Genomic DNA, 25,333 nt, shown 5'->3' on the forward strand with positions numbered 1-25,333 from the left:
AGCCCCCATTACAAGAAGGATGTGTATGTGCTGGAGCGTGTCCAGAGAAGGGCCACTGGGTTGATCAGAGGGCTGGAGCACCTCTCCTATGAGACAGACTGAAAGAGTTGTGGCCTTATTATTACCTTTCAGTATCTGAAGAAGGCCTACAAAAAAAGATGGAGGGGGACTTAATAGGCTATCAGGTAGTGACAGGACTAGGGAGAATGGAGCAAAGCTGGAGATGGGTAGGTTCAGACTAGATGTGAGGAGGAAGTTCTTCACCATGCGAGTGGTGAGAGCCTGGAATGGGCTGCCCAGGGAGTCGTTTGAGGCCTCGTCCCTGGAGGTGTTTAAGGCGAGGCTGGATGAGGCTCTGGCCAGCCTGATCTAGGGTAGGGTGTCCCTGGGCATGGCAGGGGGGGTTGGAACTAGGTAATCCTTGTGGTCTCTTCCAACCCTCACTGATTCTATGATTTCCTCAGACTTTATTATGGGTCTTTCTGAACACTGCAGTTTCCTGTGCTAATTGGGCCAACTTACACAGAAGGGCATCACTATAGTATTAGGGTCCAATATGCGTTTCAGGCTATGTCATGGAGGGGTATTCTGCGACCTACGCCGATTAGGTGGAGGGGAGAAATTAATTATTGCGAGAGGATATTTATAAATATATATATATATATATATATATATATATATATATGTATGAACTTCCAATATTTCAACTCTCGCCACCCCCAACCACTGAACTTTAACATTATATTGTTCTTTACATGGGTATGAAGACATAATGGGAATATATATCTGCAGAAACTTATTAATAACTAGCAAACATGCAAACTATTAACAGAGAGAGAGTTTTCCCTGCGGCTTGATGCTGCTTGGGGTCTTACTCTATTTGCCCAGCAAAGCTGAGCTGAAAGCTGCTCTCTGCTTTATGGCAGAGGCAATGAAATTACAGAGGCATTCAAGTATTTACTCACAATTCTGATTAATAAGAAATCACCCTCCAGAGCTATGTCACAGCCTACTGCAAGTGTCCAATTTTTCAGGGTCTCTGCCTGTGGACTTTAAGGCTGGAATCCTCCGGTTTCAGGGGAAATGTCAGTCTCTGACGTTGTGTGGCTGGATCCTGCTGGCTGCTCTCTCCAGGGGTACACAGGCAGGATCTCCAGGTGCAGAGGCAGGATTCCGAGCAGTCTGAGCACAGGTCTAATGCTGACTAAAGGCAGGCATAAAGCTGCAAGGAAGTACACAGGCAGGCAAGCAAGCATGTGGCAGAGCCGCAAGCAATGTGGGGAAGGCTGCACGTGAGCCTGTGCACCCCTATTTATCAAATGTGGGCAGAGAGTTAATGGCCTCATTGGCCACTCGAATGAGCAATCAGGTTGGCAGTCAGCCCAACCCTACCACACTAGGCAAAACCCACAGGCCTGGACTGCAAATATGGGAATCAAGTGGGCCCAGCACCAGGCAGGCATGAGCTGGGCGTGTGGGGGCTTACACAATCAGGGGTCCTGGGCAACTGACTTCATGGCCCCGGTCTGTTGTGCCCCTTTGTGCTGGTTTACCCCTGGTGCAGGCAGAGAGACATGTCCAGGCAGAGCAGGCATAAATAAGCCTGATTTTGGGCCTACAGGCCCTCCGCAACAGGCTACTGAGTTCTTCACTGTCCTCTCTTGCCTTTTTTAAGCCAAATTGGCAAAACACAGATCAGTGTTGCATACCTATCTGCAGAGGTACAGCTTTGGAAAGCTGCGCTGAAATCACAGGGACTCTGCAAGCTTTCATGAAATCTGTTCTTGGGTCCTAATTTGAGGCTGAATTTTCAAAGTGTGCTGGTGCACACATCAGTGAAGGCGGCACAAGATGCAGAGTTTTCTCTTGCAAATACGTGGTTTGGAAGCACTCAAAATGGTAAAATGTTATGATAAACAAGAAGATGATTCAATATGCAGAAGAATTTTGGGGAAACTCAGAGACTTATCTACTGGAATCAGTTCTTGCAGGCCACCTTCCAAATTATTCTGAATTTACTGGCATATTTCAATGACAGAAGGCCTTCTGAAGTGAGTATGGTGCCCTGGTACATTTGCAAAAATGCACCAGGTTTTAAATAAATCAAAATGGATTGTCTCCAAAGACAGCCCTGTAAGAGTTGTTTCTGACTGGTAGAAGGCTTTTGAAGAAGGTAGATACTCACTTTGTGTGGAGCTAGTTTAGGGAACAGTATAGATAATTTCTTGGCCTAACGTTAGCTTAATAGTATGCCCTGGATTCCTATAAAACAAATGGCAGGCAAATCATGAGGAAGTTAGACTTCTCCTCTGTGATGACTGAGAAATCCACTAAAACTGACTTTTGACACTGTGCAGTCTGTGACGTGGCAGTTAAACTGTGAAGCAACGTCAGAAGGGATCGTCTCTTCACTTAGGCACTTGAGAAACCGTCTTGGCTGCCTTTCATGAAAGTGTTGCTGAACTGTCAGGGAGAGAACTGCACAGCTTAACAGTTGCTTCTTCCTCTAATTTGTAGAAAGATGGACTGAAGGAGAGGCTGAGGGAGCTGGGATTGTTTAGCCTGGAGAAGAGGAGGCTCAGGGGTAACCTTATTGCTGTCTACAACTACCTGAGGGGTGGTTGTAGCCAGGAGGAGGTTGCTCTCTTCTCTCAGGTGGCCAGCACCAGAACGAGAGGACACAGCCTCAGGCTGCGCCAGGGGAGATTTAGGCTTGAGGTGAGGAGAAAGTTCTTCACTGAGAGAGTCATTGGACACTGGAATGGGCTGCCCGGGGAGGTGGTGGAGTCGCCGTCCCTGGAGCTGTTCAAGGCAGGATTGGACGTGGCACTTGGTGCCGTGGTCTAGCCTTGAGCTCTGTGGTAAAGGGTTGGACTTGATGATCTATGAGGTCTCTTCCAACCCTGATGATACTGTGATACTGTGTAAAATGCTCCATGATCATAGTAAATCGGAAAATGCGTGGCATTTAAACTTCTGTGATGAACTTCTACCTGGTGTTACAACAAATGTTAATGCATTTTAATATTTCCTTGCTTTTATACATACTTGCGTGTTTTCCAGTGAGAAGACTTTTTGTTTTCTGTAAAGTGCTGTTATCTTAAGTGTCAATGGGTTTCTAGCAGTCAAAGTATAATCATTCACAGTAAGTATTTAACCACAATTTGAAAAATCTTCATGACTAATCTCAAAGTGATATTTTGATTGTGTTAATAGAAAACTAGCTCATTTTCGTTAATCAAAGTGCTAATATGAGAGCAGTTGTAATGTGGAAAGTATATTAATCTGTGAAGATGCATCATATATATGAAACCATTACTTTAAAACTTATGTATGTATGAGGAGAGTTAGGCTTGCTCTTGTCACTTAGAATGACAGTGGAGAAAAAATCACTACGTTTTGAGGTAGCGCATCTGAAGTAATTACAGAAGCAATAGAAATAGTGAAGTAAATAAATGTAACAATGCATTTTTTCTAAGGGATTATTATGGGTGAAGAGAGTCTGCAGGAGACCTAAAGTTTGCTTCCTTCACTTTATAAAAGCTATCTAGAGATATTTTCACTTGAGAATCTTCTCAGAGAGGAAGGGGAAAAAAGGCCAGTGGTTCTTGACAGCAGTTCCCTTTGGCTGTACTCTTTTCAGCAAAGGCAGTTGAATTTTAAGTAACTTTTAGGGAATTTCAGAAACAGTTGTGAAATAATTATCTGTTCTCTTTTTGTTTGATTTGTTTGTGTTTTCTAGAATGTGAAAAGTAGAGACTTCATATTTAAGAAATATCTGTGGCTCTGTGAAACTGTTGTGCAATAGACTGGAACATGGAGACACAGCTAGACCCAGTGAAAGATGATTTGCCCTTAATGGCCAACACCAGCTACATACTTGTAAAGCACTATGTATTGGACTTGGATGTGGATTTTAAAAGTAAAGTCATTGAGGGCAGCATAGTTTTGTTCTTTGAGACTGGGAGCCAATACAAGAAAGCGAGCAGTACTGGCAATGAGGGCTGCCAGCCACAGTTTGATGAAGCCTGTAAAAAGAAGACATCTGAATCCTGCCATGCTCCTGTGACAAATATAAGTGCCTGTTCTTCCAAAACGAAATACAGCGAATTTGCTGTCTGTGGTGAAGGTGAAGATACTTCTGATAAAAATGGTAACCATAGCAATGAGGAACAGACTTCTAGGATTTCTAGTTCAAGGGACAGCTGTGACATAGAAAATCATGGAAACAAGGATTTTCTGCTCATATTGGACTGCTGTGATTTATGTGTGGTAAAAGTCGAGGAAGTAGATGTTGCTGCTGTGTCAGGCATTGAAAAATTCACAAGGCTTTCCGAGCTAACTGATGTTTCCAAGGAGCTGCAAAATCTCAGGAATCAGATTGTACACAAACTTGTGACTTTACCTGCAGATCGCTGGAAGGAACAGCTACATTATTTTACTTGCTGCAGCCAGGCACCTGGCTGTGGAGAGCTTCTATTTACTTCTGGCACCTGGAGCTTGGAGGTAAAGAAATCAGGAATTCAGACTCCAGAAGACTTTCCTCATGCAATAAGAATATGGTATAAAACCAAACCAGAGGGAAGATCTATTACGTGGACTACAGACCAGAGTGGCAGGTATGTAACTATTAGCTGAACAATTTGCATGGATTAAATTTAAACACGGGTACAAGAATGAAGAACTGTGTAATGCTGAGCAACTGTGAAGATGATTAGCATTCTCTTCCATTGTTTTAATTTCATCCTTGATTTGAATATTACTGCTGTCAGGAGCACTCTGCTGGAATTAGTGCTTGTGAAACAAGAAGGATTTGTGGGTGGTGTAATGATTAGAGGCTATTTTGGGCACAGCAATTATTAAGTTTTCTCAGTTGTCAGACAAGTAAAGAGAGTCAACAGAACTGTCAGCTTGGCCTTCCAGTAGGCAGACTTTGGCCTGTTTTGGAGACTGGTCAACAGAGTCACTTGGCAGGCAGTCCTGAAGGACCAATGATTCGAGAAAGGCTGGACACTGTTGAAGAAGGATGTCTTAAAAGCACAGGAACAGGCCATTCCCCATGTGCCATGAATCAGTAGGGAAGATCAGCCTGGCTGCACAAAGAGATTTGCAGTTTAGGGAGACAAGGAGAGTTTATGATTGTTGGAAGAAGGGGCAGGCCACTTGGGAGGACTATAAGGTTGTAAGGACACTATGCAGGGAGAAAATCAGAGGCGTAAGAGCCCAGCTGGAAATTAATTTGGCCTCAGCTGTTAAAGAGAACAGGAAGTGCTTCTACAAATGTACTAGCAATAAAAGGAAGACTGAGGGGAATCTCTGTCATTTGCTGGATGGAGCAAAAACAAAGTGGTTGAGTATGAAATAAAGGGCTGAAGTACTCAATACCTTCTTTGCTTCAGTCTTTAGTAGTATGACCAGGTGTTCACTGGATACCCAGCCTGCTGAGCTGAGAGATAGGGATGGGGAGCAGAATGAAGCCTGCATAATTCAAGAGGAGATGTTGGTGACCTGCTGTACCACTTATACACAAGTCTATGGGGCCAGATGGCACACACCCAAAAGTACTGGGGCAGTAGGTTGAAGTGCTCAACAAGCCACTCTTCATCATTTACCAGCAGTCCTGGCTAAGTGGGAAGGTTCTACCTGATTGGAGATGATGCCCATCTGCAAGTAGGGCTAGAAGAAAATGACAGACTTGTCAGTCTGACCTCTGTGCCATGGAAGTTCATCCCTGGCAGGAGCAGATCATCTTGAGTGCCATTATGTATAACATGCAGGGCAACCAGATGATCAGGCCCAGCCACTATGCGTTCAGGAAGGTCAGGTCCTGATTGATAAAACTCATCTCCTGCAGTAAGGTGAATGAGGGAAAGACTTAGCAAGGAGATTGGGCTAGATGATCTGTGGAGGTCCTATCCAATTCCTGCCGTGCTGTGATTCTGTGAGTCTGCATCAGGTTGAATCTCACTGGTATGGAGAGTGATACAATTCCTTGTTGTTTTTTATCTGCTGATAAAAAAGAAAGATTATACCTTTTTTGAAAGTGTTTTTTTCAAGTCTGCTTCTTCTTAAGACATATTTTGACCTGCAGGTCATACTGGAAGAGAGTATTTGCAGTTGTTCATTGAGTATAGGAGCTATTCATAAATTTGGGTGCTTCAGAAGATAAGCTCTTGCAAAGTCAGTCTATGGCACTGTAGTCAATTAGGCTCTATTATGTAGTAAATAAATAAAAGGACTAAATAAAAGCAATATACATAGAATCCTAGAATGGTTTAGGTTGGAAGGCTCCTCAAAGATCATCTAGTTCCAACCTCCCATCATAGGCAGGGACACCTCCTGCTACAGCAGGCCACTGAAGGCCTCATCCAGCCTAGCCTTGAACACCTCCAGGGAGGGAGCAGCCACAACCACCCTGCGCAACCTGTGCAATGTTTCACCACACTCACTGTAAAGAACTAATATCCAGTTTAAACCTCCCCTCTTCCAGTTTAAACCCATTACCCCTTGTCCTGTCATTACAAGACCTTGTAAGTAGTCCCTCCCCAGCCTTCCTGTAGGCCCCCTTCAGATACTGGAAGGCCACTACAAGGTCTCCTTGAAGCCTTCAATTCTGCAGGCTGAAGAACCTAAACTCTCCTAGCCTGTCCTCATAGCAGAGGTGCTCCAGCCCTCTGATCATCTTCCTGGGCCTCCTCTGGACTCATTCCAACAGTTTGATACCCTTCTTTTGTTGGGAGCTTCAGAACTGTACACAGTACTCCAGGTGGGGTCTCAGGAGAGCCGAGTAAAGGGGAAGAATTACCTCCCTTGCCCTGCTGGCCACACTTGTCTTGAACACTGACTTTTTTTTTTACTGTTTTAACATTTAGCTCATAGCTGATGTTCCCCTTTGACAGCGATGAACATTTTCATCACTGAAACTTGGAATTTTCTTGTAAATATTCAGAGCAGTGGGAAAATGCTGAATGTGTTTCCTGAATGTTAGCTGAAACTTGAGGTTGGAAGTGCATTCTTGAGCAGTTATTTCTAATTTGCAGTTCATGTCAGACCATGTTTATGGGTGTTCTGTGTGTGGAAATAAAATACAGAAAAAAAGAGCTTGTGTAGTTGTAAGCACCATGTTTATAATGTCACTCACAACAATGGCAGTTACTTAAAACACAGCAATTGGAGTGTAATGCATTTTAGCACGTGCAATTTCCTTACATTTCAGAACAATTTGGAGGAACTAAGAAATTGGTTTGCTTTGGTTTCTAAATCTAGATGCTGCTGGAGAAGCACAATGTTGACATTTTGTATATGGAGGAATTGCTTTCCAAACACAAGTCTTCAAAGTTTTGATTTAAAATTGTTTAAGTCTATTATCTTTCTTATCCTACAGAGGTCAAATAATCATCCTCAAGTTGCAAAATTGTGTTCTCAGTGGTTGGCACTTAAGAGTGAAGAATTGCATTTGGCTATGGTGAGCTAGCAGTTTTCAGTGGATATTGACTAGTTATTGACAACAAGCCTTTCCTTAATCATGCTTATGTATCTGGGTGGTTTAGGCCATACTTAGAACATGTTTGTAGTAGGCCTGGGAAAAAAAAGAGGGTAATTGTACTGATTCCCAGGTAGGATCACATAAGGGGTTTTTTTGTGTCTTCCTAATTATCCTCAAAATACATCATAATGCTTTGTGTATATTTCCTGTCACCAATAAACATCTAAGAGCTAAAAAGGGAGGTAAAAACACAGAAGATTAAAGAGCCAGTGATATGCAGAATGAAGAATCAAACCAGCACTTGTGTGTTTTTGATTTAGTTGTAAAAAAAATTAGGTCAACCTTTGGCTTCAGAATACAACTAAGAAAATTCAACTGTATCATAGTTGATGACAGGAGAATTGTTTTTAAAGAGAGACTCTTACAAGGGGTTGGATATATTTCATTCACTACTGTTAGAACAATCAGAAAACCTCATTTTATCTGCCAGTAGTTGTTTACAATATTTATGCAATTTAAACAGGACTCATGGTTCTAAAATTAAATTTTGTTTAAATGCAGTCAGGTGATGCTTCCTAAAGCATTACAGAAGTAGTATTAAAAGATGTGTGGGGAATGGAATACCTAAGAGATTGAATAACTTCAAATTTAGGAAACTTTATCGTAGCAACATTGAATAAGCTGCTAGGCTTATTACATTTGCCAGAAATACAGGTCAGAGCAAGTGAAAAAATCCTTATTGTTAGAGGCAGAATGGGAACACAGTGGGTATTACATTGATTGATTTACTTTGGATTAAATAGGTATGTCCTATCTTAACCTTATTAACCTTGCTTCCAAGTGATGACTGTACCAGCAGATAACACTTTTGAACAGGGGATTTTTCTAGTACTATGCCTAGAAGAAGCAGTGTTCATATTCCTGATGTGGGCCCAAAATTAGTGGGCAGAAGTGAAGTAAAAAGAAAAAAATTACAGCTATCCAGCTATCAGAAAACCAACATCAGAGTTACAAGAAATTACTGCAAGTCAGTGGAAACACTCATCTCATAGTCATATTTAATACTTCAGAGTTGGAGAATCCCTTTAAAAAGAGATGGGCAGTTACTGATTTAAGTTTTATTCAGTAGAAAAATGGAAACAAGAATACCTGCTCTGTTGGAATCTGATGATGCTCACTGGCTCCTTGCCAGTAATTCCATAAGGAAGAACAAAACAGTTGTTGTGATTTAGATGCCAGGAAATCCTGCTTCTTTGTGAAAATGGCACTAATTTGGAGTAAGAAACAGCTGCAAACAGCAGTGTTCTTACAGGGAGTGGCCTTGCAGTTGAGGAAGTTGCCACCTTACATGGAGACAACCCATGAAGAAGTAGGGTTTTTCAAGTACAGGAAAGAGATGGAATTGCTGAACTGGGCATTTTCCTTGAGAAAGCTTCAAACAGGCACTAATCAAAGCAGGTTATGTCAGAGCCTTTTGATATTATTTAGGTGCTTGAGGATGGGTATTTCTAAGAAGACCTGCAGATTCCTGGTCAGAGATCAGAATATCAACTGAACATTTATTGTTTGTTTTAAAGTAGTAGCTTAATTTGTTATTATAATTACTATTCATACATCTGAGAAGAAGACCTTCCAAGAGCTGGTTTGAACTGGCTTAGTTATATTACAAAAATATATGGATACTGGTGAATTGGAATTTCATGGACCAAATCTTCCTCAGAATACTTGGCTCTGAGAGATTACTGAACAACCAGCAGCTGAATGGCTCTTGGAGCAAAACCAAACAAGACCACAAAACCAATTCTTGTGGTTTTTTTCAGTAACCTGGATTGTAGACTGGGAATTACTAGTCATAAAGCTGGCCAAAGGAGTGATCCATGACATATTTTGTGCTTGTTTTACCAATGTAATAAGTATTTGTACAGATAGGGACTGGTGTCTGTTTATCTTCTGCTGTGTTCAGTTTCCTCATCCCTTCCAAACTATGGTGGGAAGGATCATGGCTGGCATAAACAACATATTACATAAGCAGGTTATTTGAACTTTGTGAGACCATTAAAATAAATGAAGGGAGATGGAAAAGGTAGATAATAGGAAAAAGAAAAGGATCTGTGAAGTTTCTTGCTTGTATTGGTAGGAATATATTTTTTTAATATATATAAAAGGCGAACCAGTTGACAAAAGCAGACTAAAACTAATTATTTGTCATTGCTGTTCTTTGGTGTACCTTGGTTAGATAATAATTTTTCTTTTTCTGCATCAGGTGAGAAAACTCATTTGTATGAGGATAACAATTATGTTTCATGTCCTCTTATGTGCTGAAGTTGTGCTGCTTGACCTGGAATAAAGAACACTCTCAGCCACAGTGAGTGTCCTGAAGTAACACTGCACTGTTAGCAGTGGTGTCAAAAGACATTACTCCTGTAAATTAAGTATTAAAAAAATAGCAAAGTAAAATATACATGGAAGAAAAAAAAAAAAAAAAAAAAAAAAAAAAAACACCACCCAACTCTCTGGAGGTGTATTTTAGGATTAGAAGAAAACAAAAATTACAATGAAAGAAAGGAAAAGGTGAAGAAAAACACTCATTTCTAAATCAGAACAGAAGGCTATTTGGTGTTAGCTGACATCTTAATTGATGGCTTGCTGTCAGTTTAGCCTTCAAGTGAACTTGCTCTGTGACTATCTAATTAAAAGCTAATACAAGTGTTGTCCTGGTAGTTTCTTCTCAAAATTTAGAACTTGTGTGTTTCATTACTGTTGCTAATGACTTTTATATATTTGAGTACATTTTGGTTTGAAATAATGAAGCTAATAAGTATAGTTGGACAGAAATGTTATTTAAAAGGGTGAGGAGTGGAATTAAGTCTTGGTTTTGAAGAAAAGGTTACGTGCTTGGTTAGTCTTTCTCTGCTATTCTAACATCCATTATACTTGTGGCCTTAACTGCAGGGAGTTGTGACCTGTCTGTTTATATATTTTAGGAAAAAAGTTGGTTATATAATATGTATTATTTCTCATAATGAGAGGCTTCCTAGTCTGATGTGCAAGCTGAAATGAAGTCTGTAGGCCAAACTCAAGCAACAGCACCAATTAAATACATTCACTGTGTTTCATTTCACACACACACCCTCCCTGCAAAGCAGTATTGATGTTATCTGTAAAACACTTTATGGCCAGTAACTAAAAAGTGGGCTCTGAGAAGAAGCCAGCATTAATGGTCTGGGAGTGTGTGTTCTGTGTTAGGCTTGTGTTGTATTTGACACAGCATTGCCACATGTACTTACTGCTGCTGTGTTTTCTGCATGCCTGTTTTCTCAGTTGTCGTGGCCTGGAGGAGGCTCAGGGGACACCTTATTGATCAGTACAACTACCTGAAGGGAGGTTTTAGTCAGGTGGAGGTCAGTTTCATCTCCCAGGCACCCAGTGACAGAACAAGAGAACAGTCTCAAGCTGCACCAGGGCAGGTTTAGGCTGGATGTTAGGAAGAAGTTTTCTACAGAAAGAGTGATTGGTCATTGGAATGGGCTGCCTGCGGAGGTATCTGCCATCTCAGTCCCTGGAGATGTTTAAAAGGAGACTGGATGAGGCTCTTAGTGCCATAGAATTAGAAGATACTAGGTGATAGGGTGGACTCGATGATCTTGAAGGACTTTTCCAACCTGGTTAATTCTGTGATTCTGTGATTTCCATCTAGAATGTCTTCAGGACTTGAAAATCTCCTTTATTACTCTCAGGACTGGGTTGTTCCAATGGCAGCTATCAAAACTGCCTTTGTAAATACATAGCAGATCGTTGATAAAATATGTATGTATCAGTCATTAACCCCACTTTTCTTCTCATTCCTGTAAACTCTACTAGGATCTTGTTTTATAACTTTGTGTATTTTGATGAAGTTTTCACAAATAAGGGACCATCCTTTCCTCTCTGTGCCTTCCCAGCACATGTTTTAGGTTAAACAAAATGTTTACTAGCTCTTGGAAAGCATTGTAATGAAGGAGCAGAACCTCCTAGCAGGTGAAAAAGCAGCTCTTCTTTTTTTATCGTGCACTGTTTCTTTTTGCTAAGATAAAACCTGGTTAGTATGTCAGAGTGGGTTACAGATTCAGTTTCAGAAGCTTAATGAAAAGTAAGTAATGGTGATTAAAATTTGTACGTGTGTCAGGGATCTTTTCTGTGTACCTGTGCATTCTGTATTCCTGGGTAAAAGGTAAGTAGTACAGTTCTTGCCACTACAGTTGCCTGTTGGACTACACTGGGTGTCTGTGTTATACTCTGTTAAAGTCTGATACATGGGCAGGTGAGCCAGATTATTTTGTTTTTATGTTCACATTAACAATAGACCTATTTAAACTGCAGTTTCCTTTTCTGTTTTACTGAAAGATCAGCTGGCCTGCATTAGTTAAGCCACAGTAACTTAACTGTGCCATGACCAGCTCTGGACCCAGTAGCACAGATTGCATGGACCCTAGAGATCATCTACCCCAACCTTCCTGCCATGGGCAGGGATGCCTCTCAACTAGACTTAGTGGCCTTCTCCTACCTGGCCACCTGACCCCCAAGGATGCATCCACAACCTCTTTGGGCAGCCTATTTCAGAGTGCCCATCACCCTCATACTGAAGAACTCTTGTAACATCCAGTCTGAACCTACTCTCCTTCATCTTAAAACCATTCCCTCTTGTCCTATTGCTAGAAAGCATTGTGAAAAGTGCCTCCAGCCTTCCTGTAGGATCCCTTCAGGTATTGGAAGGCAGCTATAAGGCCTCCCCAGAGTCTTCTCTAGTCTGAACAACCCCAGCTCCCTCAGCCTATCTTCATAGCGGAGCATCTCCCAAGTTCTTTAGCTCTGTGTAGTTTAAAGTTAGTATTTGGGAGGTTATAATCTGAATGTAGGAACTTCTTTGGAGAGAAGTGAACAAGATGCTCAGATCTTAGCCATTCCAAATAGATTTCATCCTAATACTTTCTAAATTATTTTGATTATTTTAAAACTCAACTTATGAAGGATACTGATCAGAATGTTTTTAGTGTCAGACATTCATAAAATAATGTGCTGTGCTTCCAGGGTCATAGAGGTTATTTTAAAACTCTGTGCTGTGAAGTGATTCCTGCAAGATTTTCTTTTTTTTTAAGAAACCTACTGAGTCTTTGTTTTATATAGCTTATATTATAAAACTTAGCTTGTTCAAGCCGAAGTGTGGTGTTACAAAATCCTAGGAATTAAGATATAATTGCAAAATGCAACAAAAGAAGTAAATCAAGAAGTATTACATCTGTGCACCAGCAATATTAGGAAAGAGTTAATGAAAGGCCTTGTTACCTTCCTAGCTGTGGCTAAACTGCTAATATAAAATTGACTGACATGAAATACTGCAGCTGAAAATGGACAGGGGCAGTAGATGAAGAGGCTGCCTAGTAGCAGGTTAGAGAAACTACAGGATGAGCAGTGCTACAGGTAAGACTGCATTGTGAAAAGCAACATGAAAACTGTGCCTGACAGGGAAGAAGTGCCCTGTGGTTGAAAATCCAGAAGGCAGGTGAATTGGCATGCATTACCTTACTGTAAGAAAAAATGTAAAAAAAAATAGCCCATGGCTTGGATGGCAACACTCTGTGCTGGGTTAGGAACTGGCTGGAGGGCCGGACCCAGAGAGTGGTGGTGAATGGTGCCACATCCAGCTGGCGGCCAGTCACTAGTGGTGTCCCTCAGGGATCAGTGCTGGGCCCCATCCTCTTTAACATCTTCATAGATGATCTGGATGAGGGCATGGATTCAGTCATCAGCAAGTTTGCAGATGACACTAAGCTGGGGGCAGATGTGGCTGGGTTGGAGGGCAGAAGGGCTCTGCAGCGGGACCTTGACCGCCTGGACAGATGGGCAGAGTCCAATGGGATGGGGTTCAATAGCTCCAAGTGCAGGGTGCTGCACTTTGGCCACAACAACCCCATGCAGAGATACAGGCTGGGGTCGGAGTGGCTGCAGAGCAGCCATACACAGAGTGATCTGGGGGTGCTGATTGATACCTGCCTGAACATGAGCCAGCAGTGTGCCCAGATGGCCAAGAGAGCCAATGGCATCCTGGCTTGCATCAGGAATGGTGTGGTCAGCAGGAGCAGGGAGGTCATTCTGCCCCTGTACTCTGCACTGGTTAGACCACACCTTGAGTACTGTGTTCAGTTCTGGGCCCCCCAGTTTAGGAAGGACATCGAGATGCTTGAGTGTGTCCAGAGAAGGGCGACGAGGCTGGTGAGAGGCCTTGAGCACAAGCCCTACGAGGAGAGGCTGAGGGAGCTGGGATTGTTTAGCCTGGAGAAGAGGAGGCTCAGGGGTGACCTTATTGCTGTCTACAACTACCTGAAGGGTGGTTGTGGCCAGGAGGAGGTTGCTCTCTTCTCTCAGGTGCCCAGCACCAGAACAAGAGGACACAGCCTCAGGCTGCGCCAGGGGAGATTTAGGCTCGAGGTGAGGAGAAAGTTCTTCACTGAGAGAGTCATTGGACACTGGAATGGGCTGCCCGGGGAGGTGATGGAGTCGCCGTCCCTGGAGCTGTTCAAGGCAAGATTGGACGTGGCACTTGGTGCCATGGTGTAGCCTTGAGCTCTGTGGTAAAGGGTTGGACCTGATGATCTGTGAGGTCTCTTCCAATCCTAATAATACTGTGATACTGTGAAAATGTCAACATGTATTGAGGCTTGGACTAAGGAAGGCTCAAGGCCAGATCTGCTGCTCTGAGTTTGCACAAGTATACAGGCTGTAGAGAGATGGGGTTAATGATAATGAGAGCACTGCTGTGATGACAACATGGAGTTGTCATGAGCATTGGTGAAGCCCTGGAGTGATATCTTCAGAAGATATTCAGAAGTCTTCTTTGGCCTGATGGGCTCAGCAGCTGAGAGCCATTGTATGAGGTTGGAAGGTTCATGCAGAAGCAGGAGAGAGACTGAAATTGCTCTAGTTTCTGAAAACAATACTGTGTTAATCTTGCCTTTCTTCATCTTGTCTTACATATTTCTAGATCATACATTGATTGTTCATGCCACACAGGTTTAAAACCTACACAGCTGAAGGTAAAAAAATCCCACGGTGCAACAGTATTTTTGATTTGGACAGAAATTGTGATTCAGTCTGTCTTGTTTTAACTTCAGATTTACTCTCTTTTCCTTCCATCTAGGCCATGTGTCTATACAATGGGATCGCCAATAAACAACAGAGCCCTTTTCCCATGCCAAGAACCACCTGTTGCTTTGTCAACATGGCAAGCCTCAATCCAAACAGCTGAAGGCTTTGTTGTGTTAACAAGCGGTGAAAATTCAGCAGAACCAGTCCAGCTTCGAGAAGGTGAACTGTATTTTCTATAACAAATTATTTTCAATAGTTCTATCATTAGAAATGCAGCTTAGTAAATATGGTTTTTTTTTAAAGAATGAAGTTCCTAACCTTAAAAGCACTTGCATGTCTATCTGAAATCTCCATGCCATTCTGTGGGAAAAGCTACCTGATCAAAGCCTCAGTATAATCTAGTAAGAATTTAAGGCACCTGTGTTTTGCTGTGTCACCTCTACATTTTCATTAATTTTGATTATTCCAAACATAAATTTTACATGTTATAAATTGTCTGTCAAACCTTGTCTCTCTTGTTGAAATGTTGAAAACTTCCATGATGAGCTGCTCGACACACTTGGACTTCCTGCCTCAGCATGAATAAATCAAGAGTGCTCTTGATTTAAGGCTAAAAGAACAGCTCTGCTATCAACTCACATCTGAGTTGTCGCCTGTCTGTCCCTCAGTGGTGGTTAGCTAGTCTGAAATACTAAGAGGAAGAAAGATGCCTATGTGAATTTCTAGAAATAGAAACCATAGTAAAGATTTCAGGTCATATAAATTGACATAGGTCAGTTAAAATTGATACTTTCTCAGACCAATTAGCTGGCTGAAAAGGCTGTGTTGCAAAGAGTTATTTCCCTGTTATTAAAATTGCTTTGTCATTGTAACGTGAAAAACATTACTTATTGTATTTGAATAAAGAAAAAAAACTAGATGTGTGGAAAAAACATTTAAAAAATGCGCCTGATGGAGTGCTGTGAATGGTGTCAGGGTACCACAGTTTTCATAATAGCTCTGCAGCTTGTTTGTCCAATGTCAGCATTGTCACCTTGTGGAGAACAGAAGGGGCTTCTCTTTAAATCCTTGTAGTTGTTGCGGTTTATATTGGTAATTCATGTGCCAGCTTAAAGCTTCATTTGTTTTTGTGTTGGTCTTTTCGTTGTTGTTTTTTTCAGTTTTCCAAAGCCTAACTACTGGCTGGATGTCAGAGCCCAGAGAGTGGTGGTGAATGGTGCCACATCCAGTTGGCAGCTGTCACTAGTGATGTTCCCCAGGGATCAGTGCTGGGCCCAGTCCTGCTCAATATCTTTATTAATGATCTGGATGAGGGGATTGAGTCCAGCATCAGTAAGTTTGCAGATGACACCAAGCTAGGAGCAGGTGTGGACCTGCTGGAGGGCAGGAGAGCCCTGCAGAGGGACCTGGACAGGCTGGATGGGTGGGCAGAGGCCAACAGGATGAGATTTAACAAGGCCAAGTGCAGGGTTCTGCAGTTTGGCCACAACAACCCCAAGCAGCGCTACAGGCTGGGGACTGAGTGGCTGGAGAGCAGCCATGAATAAAGGGACCTGGGAGTACTGGTGGATAGTAGAGTGAAGATGAGGCAGCAGTGTGCCCAGGTGGCCAAGAGAGCCAATGGCATCCTGGCCTGCATCAGGAACAGTGTGGCCAGTAGGACAAGGGAGGTTATTCTTCCCCTGTACTCAGCACTGGTCAGGCCACACCTTGAGTCCTGTGTCCAGTTCTGGGCTCCTCAATTCAAGAGAGATGTTGAGGTGCTGGAACATGTCCAGAGAAGGGTGACAAAGCTGGTGAGGGGCCTGGAACACAAACCCTATGAGGAGAGGCTGAGGGAGCTGGGGTTGTTTAGCCTGGAGAAGAGGAGGCTCAGGGGAGACCTCATTGCTGTCTACAAGTAACTGAAGGGAGGCTGTAGCCAGGTGGGGGCTGGTGTCTTCTCCCAGACAACCAGCAACAGAACAAGGGGACACAGTCTCTACCTGCGCCAGGGGAAGTATAGGCTGGATGTTAGGAGGAAGTTCTTCACAGAGAGAGTGATTTGCCATTGGAATGGGCTGCCCAGGGAGGTGGTGGAGTCACCGTCCCTGGAGGTGTTCAAGAAAAGACTGGATGAGGCACTTAGTGCCATGGTCTAGTTGACTGGCTAGGGCTGGGTGCTAGGTTGGACTGGATGATCTTGGAGGTCTCTTCCAACCTGGTTGACTCTATGATTATATGATTCTAACCCAGTCTACTTCCCTTCCTAAAACTCTGTGAACGAAGAAGTACTGTAAGAAATCTTTAAAGGAAAGGCCAGTAGGAAGTGATTAATTTTAACATCACTGTGCCAGTGAAGTGCTAAGTGAAAACTATGAATTGAGCTAGAAGAACCAGTCTGGTGGAGTTCCTGATGACTGGAAAAGGGGGAACATAACCCACACCTTCAAAAAGGAAAAGAAAAAAGACCCTGGGAACTATAAGTGAGCTTGTCTCACCTCTATGCCTGGCAGATGGCTTTGCTAAGGCATATAGAAAATTAAATGGAGGTGATTGGTGGTAATCAACATGGCTTTACCAAGGGCAAAACATTCCTGACAAATCTGGTTGCCTTGTATGATGGAGTTACAGGGCCCATAGATAAGGGAAGAGCAATCGATGTTGTCTGCCTGAATCTGTGTGAAGTGTTTGATGCTGTCCTGCATGAAATCCTGGTCTCTCAACTGGAAAAAAAATGGACTTGGGGGATGCTGTTTAATGTTTTTGTTGGTGATACAGGCAACCTCATGAAGTTCAGCAAGGCCCAGTGCAGGCTCCTACACCTCAGTCAGGGCAATCCCAAGTGCAAATATAGGTTGAATGGAGAGTGGCTTGAGAGCAGTCTCAAGAGGGAGTTGGGAATTTTAGTTGATGACAAACTTATGAACCAGCAACATGTGCTTGCAGCCCAGAAGGCACCATTTGCTGGGCTGCATCAACGGACGTGTGACCAGCAGATGAAGGGAGGTGATTCTCCTCCTCTCTTCTGCTTTCATGAGACCTCATCTGGAGTACTGTGTCCAGTTCTGAGCCCTTGACACAGTAAAGGCATTAAACTGCTGGACCAGGTCCAGAGGAGGACCATGAAAATGATTGGAAGGCTGAAGCACCTCACCAATGAGGACAGACTGAAAGTATTAGGGCTGTTCAGCCTGGAGAAGGCACTGGGGAGACCTTACAGTGACCTTCTGGTACCTGAAAATGGCCTAAAACAGAGCTGGGGAGGGAGCTTTTACAAGGGCATTTTGTGATAGAATGAGGCAGAACGGATTTGAGATGGAAGAGGGTAGATTTAGAGTGAATACTAGGAGGAAATTCTTTGCAGTGAGGGTGGTGAGATGCTGGAAGATGTTGCCCAAGGAAGTTGTGGATGCCCCCTCCCTGGAGGTGTTCAAGGCCAGTTTGTAAAGGGACTTGAGCAATTCGATCTAGTGGAAGGTGTCCTTGCCTATGGATCTAGATGATCTTTAAAGTCCATTCCAACCTGGACCATTCTGTGATTCTGTTGAAATGTAGTGTTAAAACTCCTTTAAAAGCTGACAGTGGCAAAGTTCTGTGTTGAACTTCACTGAACTGAAGAGGAGCAGCAGGACTTCCTTCTGCATTTCTGTCCTTAAAGTTTTTCTTCTGCCTTGTCTCAAGATGGAATTCCCAAGTGTGGTGGGCTCTGCTTACAGATCTAGGTGGTACCTAATTATGCTAATTTTGATGTCATAATGCAAGGGTTTCTTTCAAGTTAGTAGGTATTGTGCTCCATTAGTTCTCGATGACTTCATCACGGATTAGGCCCTCCTTATCTTGGTGTTCATATACAGTTGGAAATGACAAATCAGCATGAGAGCACTGTTTGAAATTGAAGAAAAAATACAAAACAGATACAGAGGAAAGAAGGGAGAGGAGCCACATTGTGGCAACTGTTTAAAAAAAAAACCCAAGCCTCAGACTCAAGTGGTAATCTAAACACTTGAATACATTCTTGATGAAATTAGGGATACAAATTAATTAATTTAGTTAGTAGTAAATTTTAGGAGTTTAAAAGCTTTAAAGGATCTGTAGTGTTAAATAATGTGACCCAGATACAGTTGTTAGGCAATTATGTAGATTTTTTAACTTACATTTATAAAATACACCTAAAATCATTTCACAGTGGCTTCAGTTAAAATAACTTTTCTTTGCTGAATTAGTTGCATACAGAATGCTGCTGCTGTGCTGCATGTTTATAAAATCATACCCAATTGGCAAAACATAAAAATACCTTTTAAAAATGCAGTTTCTTGGAAAGAATAAACATCTTGGCAAGCAGTTATGAATTAATATATTCTGAACAGGATTATGAATTACTTGAATTTTTTTGTTCATTAAATAGTCATATTTATAACGAGGGCGCAGGCAGGCGTTAAGAACAGTGCATGTGATACCTCTTCATGCTTTTTAAACACAGAACTGCATTGTGCATGCTGGACCTATATTTTTGACTGCAGAGGTGCTAATTATGCAGCTGTGATCCAGTGCATTGTTAGATTAGGTGTACTCACATGCCACTTGTATTTGTGCTTTTTGGTAATGGCGACACTCCTTTACTCACCATTTTGGAATCCTGCCTCTTTCAAAAGCTGTGGCTCATTCTACCATTTGAAACAAAGTGAGTGCACATTTGTTTGAAAATACCAGTGCATCATTTACTCAAGTATAAGTGGTAACTAACTATTCAAGTACAACCTAGGTGTGCATAAAAACACCATGCATTCTTTATAGAGTACCTGCAAAAGAAAGATTTCTACCAAAAATGTGATTAATAATTCCCTCTGAGAGAACGCTTTACAGGGAGCACAAGGTGCGTGTATGTGTTGTGGAGGCAGGGAATTAACATGGCCAAGTCAGGAAAATACAGAAAAATAGAGTTATTTTATTTTCCCCAAAACCCACCCCCAAAACTATACACAGAAATTAGTTTAGTTTTAATTAGCAGATTCAGTTAGGTTGAGAAGATCTATAAGGATACCATAGGTAAATGTGACTATTTTGGAAGTCAGAAGTTGGAAAAGGCTAAGCTACTAAACATAGAATTCCCCACTATTAATCAGGCTGAGCCGCAGGTTTACTCACAGGTGAGTCAGGCTGGCTGAAAGGAAGGGCAGTCCAGATGTGTGATGGTTTAGGCATTAACCCGCCCCCCCACACTTTTGTATTTGCCCCAGCTAACGCAGATGGCCTCTGGGAATATAAATGAAGCTATTTATTTTACAGCAGCAAATATACAAGCAGCTATTTACAATATATACAGTTATATACAGAAATATACAAAGGATAAACAATACAGAAGCACAACTCCCCTCCCAGAAACCTGAGTCCCCAGGAGGGGCTCTCAAACCACCCCAACACCTTCCCCGGCCCCTCTGAACCTTACCCCAGTTCTCAGAAAGAAGAGAGGTGCAGCCAAGAGGTTAGGGAGCAAGGTTAGTGGCAGCAAGGTTAATGAGATGTGACTAGGTCTGAAGGCAAAGGCAGAATGAAAGACAAAATGGAGAATATTATCAAACGTTTTCCTTCTTCTTCCCAGAACTCTCAGCGGGACTGTGAGCGAAGAGACAACCATGTTTACCTTTTTCACTGCCCATTATCTACTTCTTTTACCAAAACATTCCAGCTTGCTTCAAACTAGCACAAGATGCTTGTCCCCTCGCTCTCTTTAAGAAGCCATCCAAGGATTGTTAAGGCCTACCAAGCCTGCATAAAGGGTGCTTATGGTGGAAGCTGTCCAAAGCAGAGGCAGCCCTGTCCCTCAGGAGCTTGTCCTTCGGAGCGCCAGGGCACTCTTTCTGCAGGAACTATCCAGGCTGGGGTGGGGGAAGAACTCTAAAGTGGGAGGCCCCAAGGCGGGAAGCCCCCCAATATTTATGCCCTTCCTAGACAAAGAGCAGAGTTACCGCTTCCTAGGTGTGAAGACCACAGCCAATGCCCAGCCTGATTCCATGCGGGCACTGCACAGGGCACCCCTTGTGCCATAAGGGCCCTTTGCTCCCTTCTTCACGCCTGCAGAGCAGGGCAGGGCACAGGTTTTTCACGCCTTTCCTCTCTCATTCACATAACAGAGGGAGAGAGATTTTGGGGTATACCTGACTCCAGGACAGTGTGTGATGTGAGCCATTTAACCACTGGATTTATTTTTTCAGCACTTCTGTGTTTTACTTGCCTTCAGCATATTACTGTAGCACATAGAAGGCACAAATATCACACACAGTATCACAGTATCATTAGGGTTGGAAGAGACCTCACAGATCATCAAGTCCAACCCTTTACCACAGAGCTCCAGGCTAGACCATGGCACCAAGTGCCACGTCCAACCTTGCCTTGAAGTGCCCCAGAGACGGCGACTCCACCACCTCCTCGGGCAGCCCATTCCAGTGTCCAATGACTCTCTCAGTGAAGAACTTTCTCCTCACCTCAAGCCTAAATATATTTAGTCACAAAGACCTATATATTTGTTTTGATCCATGTTCAAGAAGTAGATATTTAGTCACCAAGTGTGAAACTGACTGGCCTGCTTTTTTGTGCATTTACCATTATGTGGTCCTTGGTCTTGCTTTGTTATCGCTGATCCTAGTGAGAAAATATACTCAGTTATTCAGTTATTGAGAGGAAATAGAGGAGAAACTGCTTCTGCTCTGTGGTTGGCAGCAGCAACAATTGTCTTTGTGCACCCCTCACTTTTCACAAGGCTGAGCTAGAGTCCAGTACTTGTGTTGACTGATCTCCAAAATATATGAGGCTGTTGTGGAGCACTCCAGATTCCTTCTTTCCCTCCCCCACTCTATCTTCAGCGGTTTAAATGAGGCAGGCACAAAAAAACCACTTCTTCCTGCCACTACAGGCTTGAAGGGGGAACAGCAAAAGGTGCCTTTTCCCTAAGTGCACTGACATGTGTGGGAGCCCGCACAGGAATTGGCTGGTGGTTGGCTGGATTCTTCGCACCCAGTATAAGCGGCAGGTGGACACTTCGTCTAGAAAAAACAGAGTGAGGGAAAAAGCACAGAGTTTCTGCCTTGACGGGGTTCTTGCCTTTACAGAGTTCCTGTTTTGCAGTGTTCCTGTCTTTGAACTGTCCCCACTTTGGACAGCTCCTGCTTTTACACAGCTTCCATTTTTCCACTGTCCCCGCTTTTGGACGACCCCCCACTTCTGCACCATTCTGTGTAAATCTGCAAGCTTGACAAGTCCTTAGGTCGATTTGAGGGAAAGCTGTCAGCTGTACCCAGACCTGGCTTCTCTCAGACCATACCACAGCCTGATTTCCTGCTTGCTACCCCAAGCTGGGGAAGATACTAGTGGTTTGGGATTTCCTGTGCTCCTCAGGCAGCACTGCTTCCATGGTCATCCCACTCATGGAAGCTGTGTCCAAGGCACTTTTGACTTTGGTGGGTCTTTCCACTCATCTCAGACCTCTGCCATGTGGATCTGCAACGATTGGATATTTCTTGCATTTGAGAGAGGCTGCTGGCAGAGAAATTCAGCAAGGGATCATTGCAAATTTCCTCTCACCTCCATGAGTAAAGTCTGCTGTTACCCTTAGATTCTCTGCTCAGCCTGACTTATAGTGAGGTAAATCTGTGTTTGTAGCTTAGCCTTTTCTGTTTTCTGACCTTCCTAAATCTCAAAAATTTGCTCATAAAAAGCCTGTGAAGAATTCCTGACCAAATTAGAGCCTGTAAATAAACCTAAACTAGTTCTGTTTTATAATTGCCTCAGCCAATTGATATCCAAACCTCTACAACACAGGCACTCTACAGCACAGGATCTGACAGCTCATCATACGCTCGTCTCTCTGAAGTGATGTTGAACTAATGTTCTAGCTGGAGTGTGAGAGCTGCTCAATGGGAACTCCTGAGTTTCAGATAAGATCAAAGATCTAGGTGGGTTACAGAGAGTTTCAGAAAGCTGTCAGGTTCTTAATCCCATAGTAGTTTTGTCATAAATACTTAGTTAGCTGTACTTTTGTGTATCAGTGCTAGCTTTCACTTTGTGTATCAAATACTGTGGGAGTCTAGATCTCTTTTTCCCTAAGTCTGAGTTTTGTGGGTTTTAGTAAATCATGGACATAATCTGTATTTTTTGGTGTTTATATTTGTGTTAGTGCAAAATATTTGAGGGAAAATATACTGAAAAGTAAAAACGCACTTAAGGGTCTTGCACTGTTCATCATTATTATTTCAAGTATAAGAAATAAAAAGCCTTTTTTTTTTTTTTTTTTTTTGCACAACTATAAGTAGATTTCTACCTTTGCTAAATGTATTGCTAAAATTTGCATGGGATGTTTTATAATACTGGAATAGAATTACTGATGGTTGTCACATGGTTTATGCAGTTACAGCATCATGGATTTGCTTTGCAGAACTGGAAAGATTCCAGAATTATCAGGGAGAAAATATTTTGAAAGTATTGTAATTGCCTAAATAATTATGTGTAGGAATGAAATAGCTTTTAAATGTAACTCTGATTGTAAGGAGCGGGTATAAGCATTACAAATAAAAGGACTGGGGTCCATTTTTTTCCCACTCAGACTAACGTGAGTGTGGTTTGTGTTCTTCCAAATGTGTCCTTGCTTAGCCTGAAAATGTTTTTGTAGGACAAAATGCTGGTTTTGATAAAGCAAGGCCTCTCCATTTCAAATGCACTGTTTACTCTTTCCCTGGAGATGGTGCTGTCTCCACAGTAGCCACTGGAAAGCAGAGGGCAGCTGGAGGAAGCGACTGGAAGAGTGGAGCTTGTGATCTCAGTCTATGTTCTGGGATCGATTTGAGGTTACAGATGAAAGAAAACTGAAAAGGCCAGTGACATGAAGAAAATTAAGGAAAGGAAAGAAAGTTATGAGATAAATGGACAGCTTGGTCTTACTAGTAGTCGTGAGAGAAGATGATAGAAGACAAATGAGAGTTAAGACTCTTTCAAACAGTACTTTGTGGTGTTTGCTGCGGAGGAGTGTTCCCAACATAAAGACTTTGTTTTTTCTCCAGTGAATGCACTATAGAGAGAATTCACTTACCCAGTGCATAGACTTTCAGTTGTTCAAAACAAAACAACTGTAGCATAAACATGCTGTTATCCTACACAGTTCTAGAATATGAATGCAGAAGGCATGTAAAAGCCCAGCAGAAAATGGATGGAGCCCCAGCTATGTGTGTAAAATTGGTATAAATCTTTGCTCTTGTTGTGGAAGTGCTCAGACTTCACATGGCCTCTATAAGCAAAATATAAGGCACTTGAAACAAGGCTGTGTGTATCTGTATGTTAGTTGTTTTTCCTCAGAAAATCCTTATGTAGAGAATTTTGAAAAAACATGCAAAGAAAAATTATCTTTCTTTGTCTTTGATCCCTTCACCTTTTGCAGGGTTTGCTCCAGCTCTGAATAGCATATGTTCATTTCTAATTTGTGTAAACTTTTGAATGCAGTACATACATTTTGACATTCGTTTTGGTGCTGGAGATTTTTTTGTTGTTGTTGTTGTTTGTTTGTTTTGTTTGTTTTTTTAATAAGCCTCTATGATTTTGCCTGCTGTAGCCTATCTTGCTGAACTTGTTTCTCACTGTAACCCTCTCCGCTCACTCTGTTTGCATAGCCCAGGCCAACACACTTTTCCTTTTAGACAACCTACTCACTGTAGTGAGAGCCTTCTGTTTTACACCTCCTGCTGTCTGGAACAGTTTCCTGTGACTGCCTTTTGACTTTCATGCTTGTTTCAGAACTCAGTTGAAAACACATTATTGTTTTTCCATTGCAATTCCTCAATTTTTTACTCTTCTGTTGTTATTTAACTCTTAAGGTTTTTGCATTTAACATAACTGCATGAAGCATTCGGTAATAATTCATATGTAACAGTTGCTAAACAAAGAACAATGCTGTAGAGTACCTCTGACCCTTCTCATACACACATTTAAGTCAACAGTAAAGCTGCCATTAACTTCACTGTGTGCAAGCTTGGGCCTATAGCACAGTTTGTATCAATGATGAAATTCTCTACATTGAGAGTTTGGTATTTAAAAATAATAAATTGTTGCTGTCCCAGGTGACCTCTTTCTCTAAAGGTGGCATTTGGTTGCCTTGGCTCAGTTGTAGCTTTGTTAGTTTAATGAAAACAAGGGGGGTGGGATTTGGAAATAACCAGTTGCTAATGAGTTTGGAGCAAATAAGTTCCTTCTGCTCACATACTAATAGAAGGTTAGAAAAGTTGCAGGGGTAGTACATGTTCACTTGACGATACAGACAAATAGACTTTGATGGTAGTGGCAAATGCTGCCAGAAATTAAATGAAGTCAGGGGAACATAAGTGATTGCTAGGGTATGTAAGAGGTAGAGGCTTTATCTGCTTTTAGAAGGCTTTACAAGCAGTATTGTTTTGTCACACGAAGCGGTAGGTGTGGAACATGTTCATGCTAAGCAAGGACAGTATTATACTTGTTCCTTTGAACATCTTAGGCTTCTTTTGTCATTAAGGTAGGAAACCCAGAGATGCTTTGCTGTAGTTGTTTGTTTTCCTTTCCTATATGCCTTTTGGCCTCCACTGTATTGTGTGGTTTTCAGTTTGTTGTTCTTTTCATTTGTTTTGTTTTGGTTTGGTTTTGTTTTGATAGTGTTCCATAGCCCTGTTCAGAATACTATTGCAAAAAAACAACTATTAATGTTCTCTTAAAGTAACTGAAGTTATCTGT

The 25,333-nt window shown here is 42.3% G+C and overlaps 1 protein-coding gene across 1 annotated transcript in view; it reads left to right on the top strand.

Moving 5' to 3' along the window:
- Positions 1-3,752: 3,752 nt before the first annotated feature.
- Positions 3,753-25,333, top strand: part of AOPEP (aminopeptidase O (putative)) — a 207,130-nt gene continuing 185,549 nt past the window's right edge. Inside the window, exons 1-2 of the mRNA XM_064176841.1 lie at positions 3,753-4,619; positions 14,661-14,827. Coding sequence (XP_064032911.1) covers positions 3,817-4,619; positions 14,661-14,827 — 970 coding nt within the window. The 5' untranslated portion in view covers positions 3,753-3,816. The remainder of the gene's footprint in view (positions 4,620-14,660; positions 14,828-25,333) is intronic.

Source organism: Pogoniulus pusillus, chromosome Z (assembly GCF_015220805.1).
Source record: "Pogoniulus pusillus isolate bPogPus1 chromosome Z, bPogPus1.pri, whole genome shotgun sequence".
In the NCBI taxonomy this organism is placed as follows: domain Eukaryota; kingdom Metazoa; phylum Chordata; class Aves; order Piciformes; family Lybiidae; genus Pogoniulus; species Pogoniulus pusillus.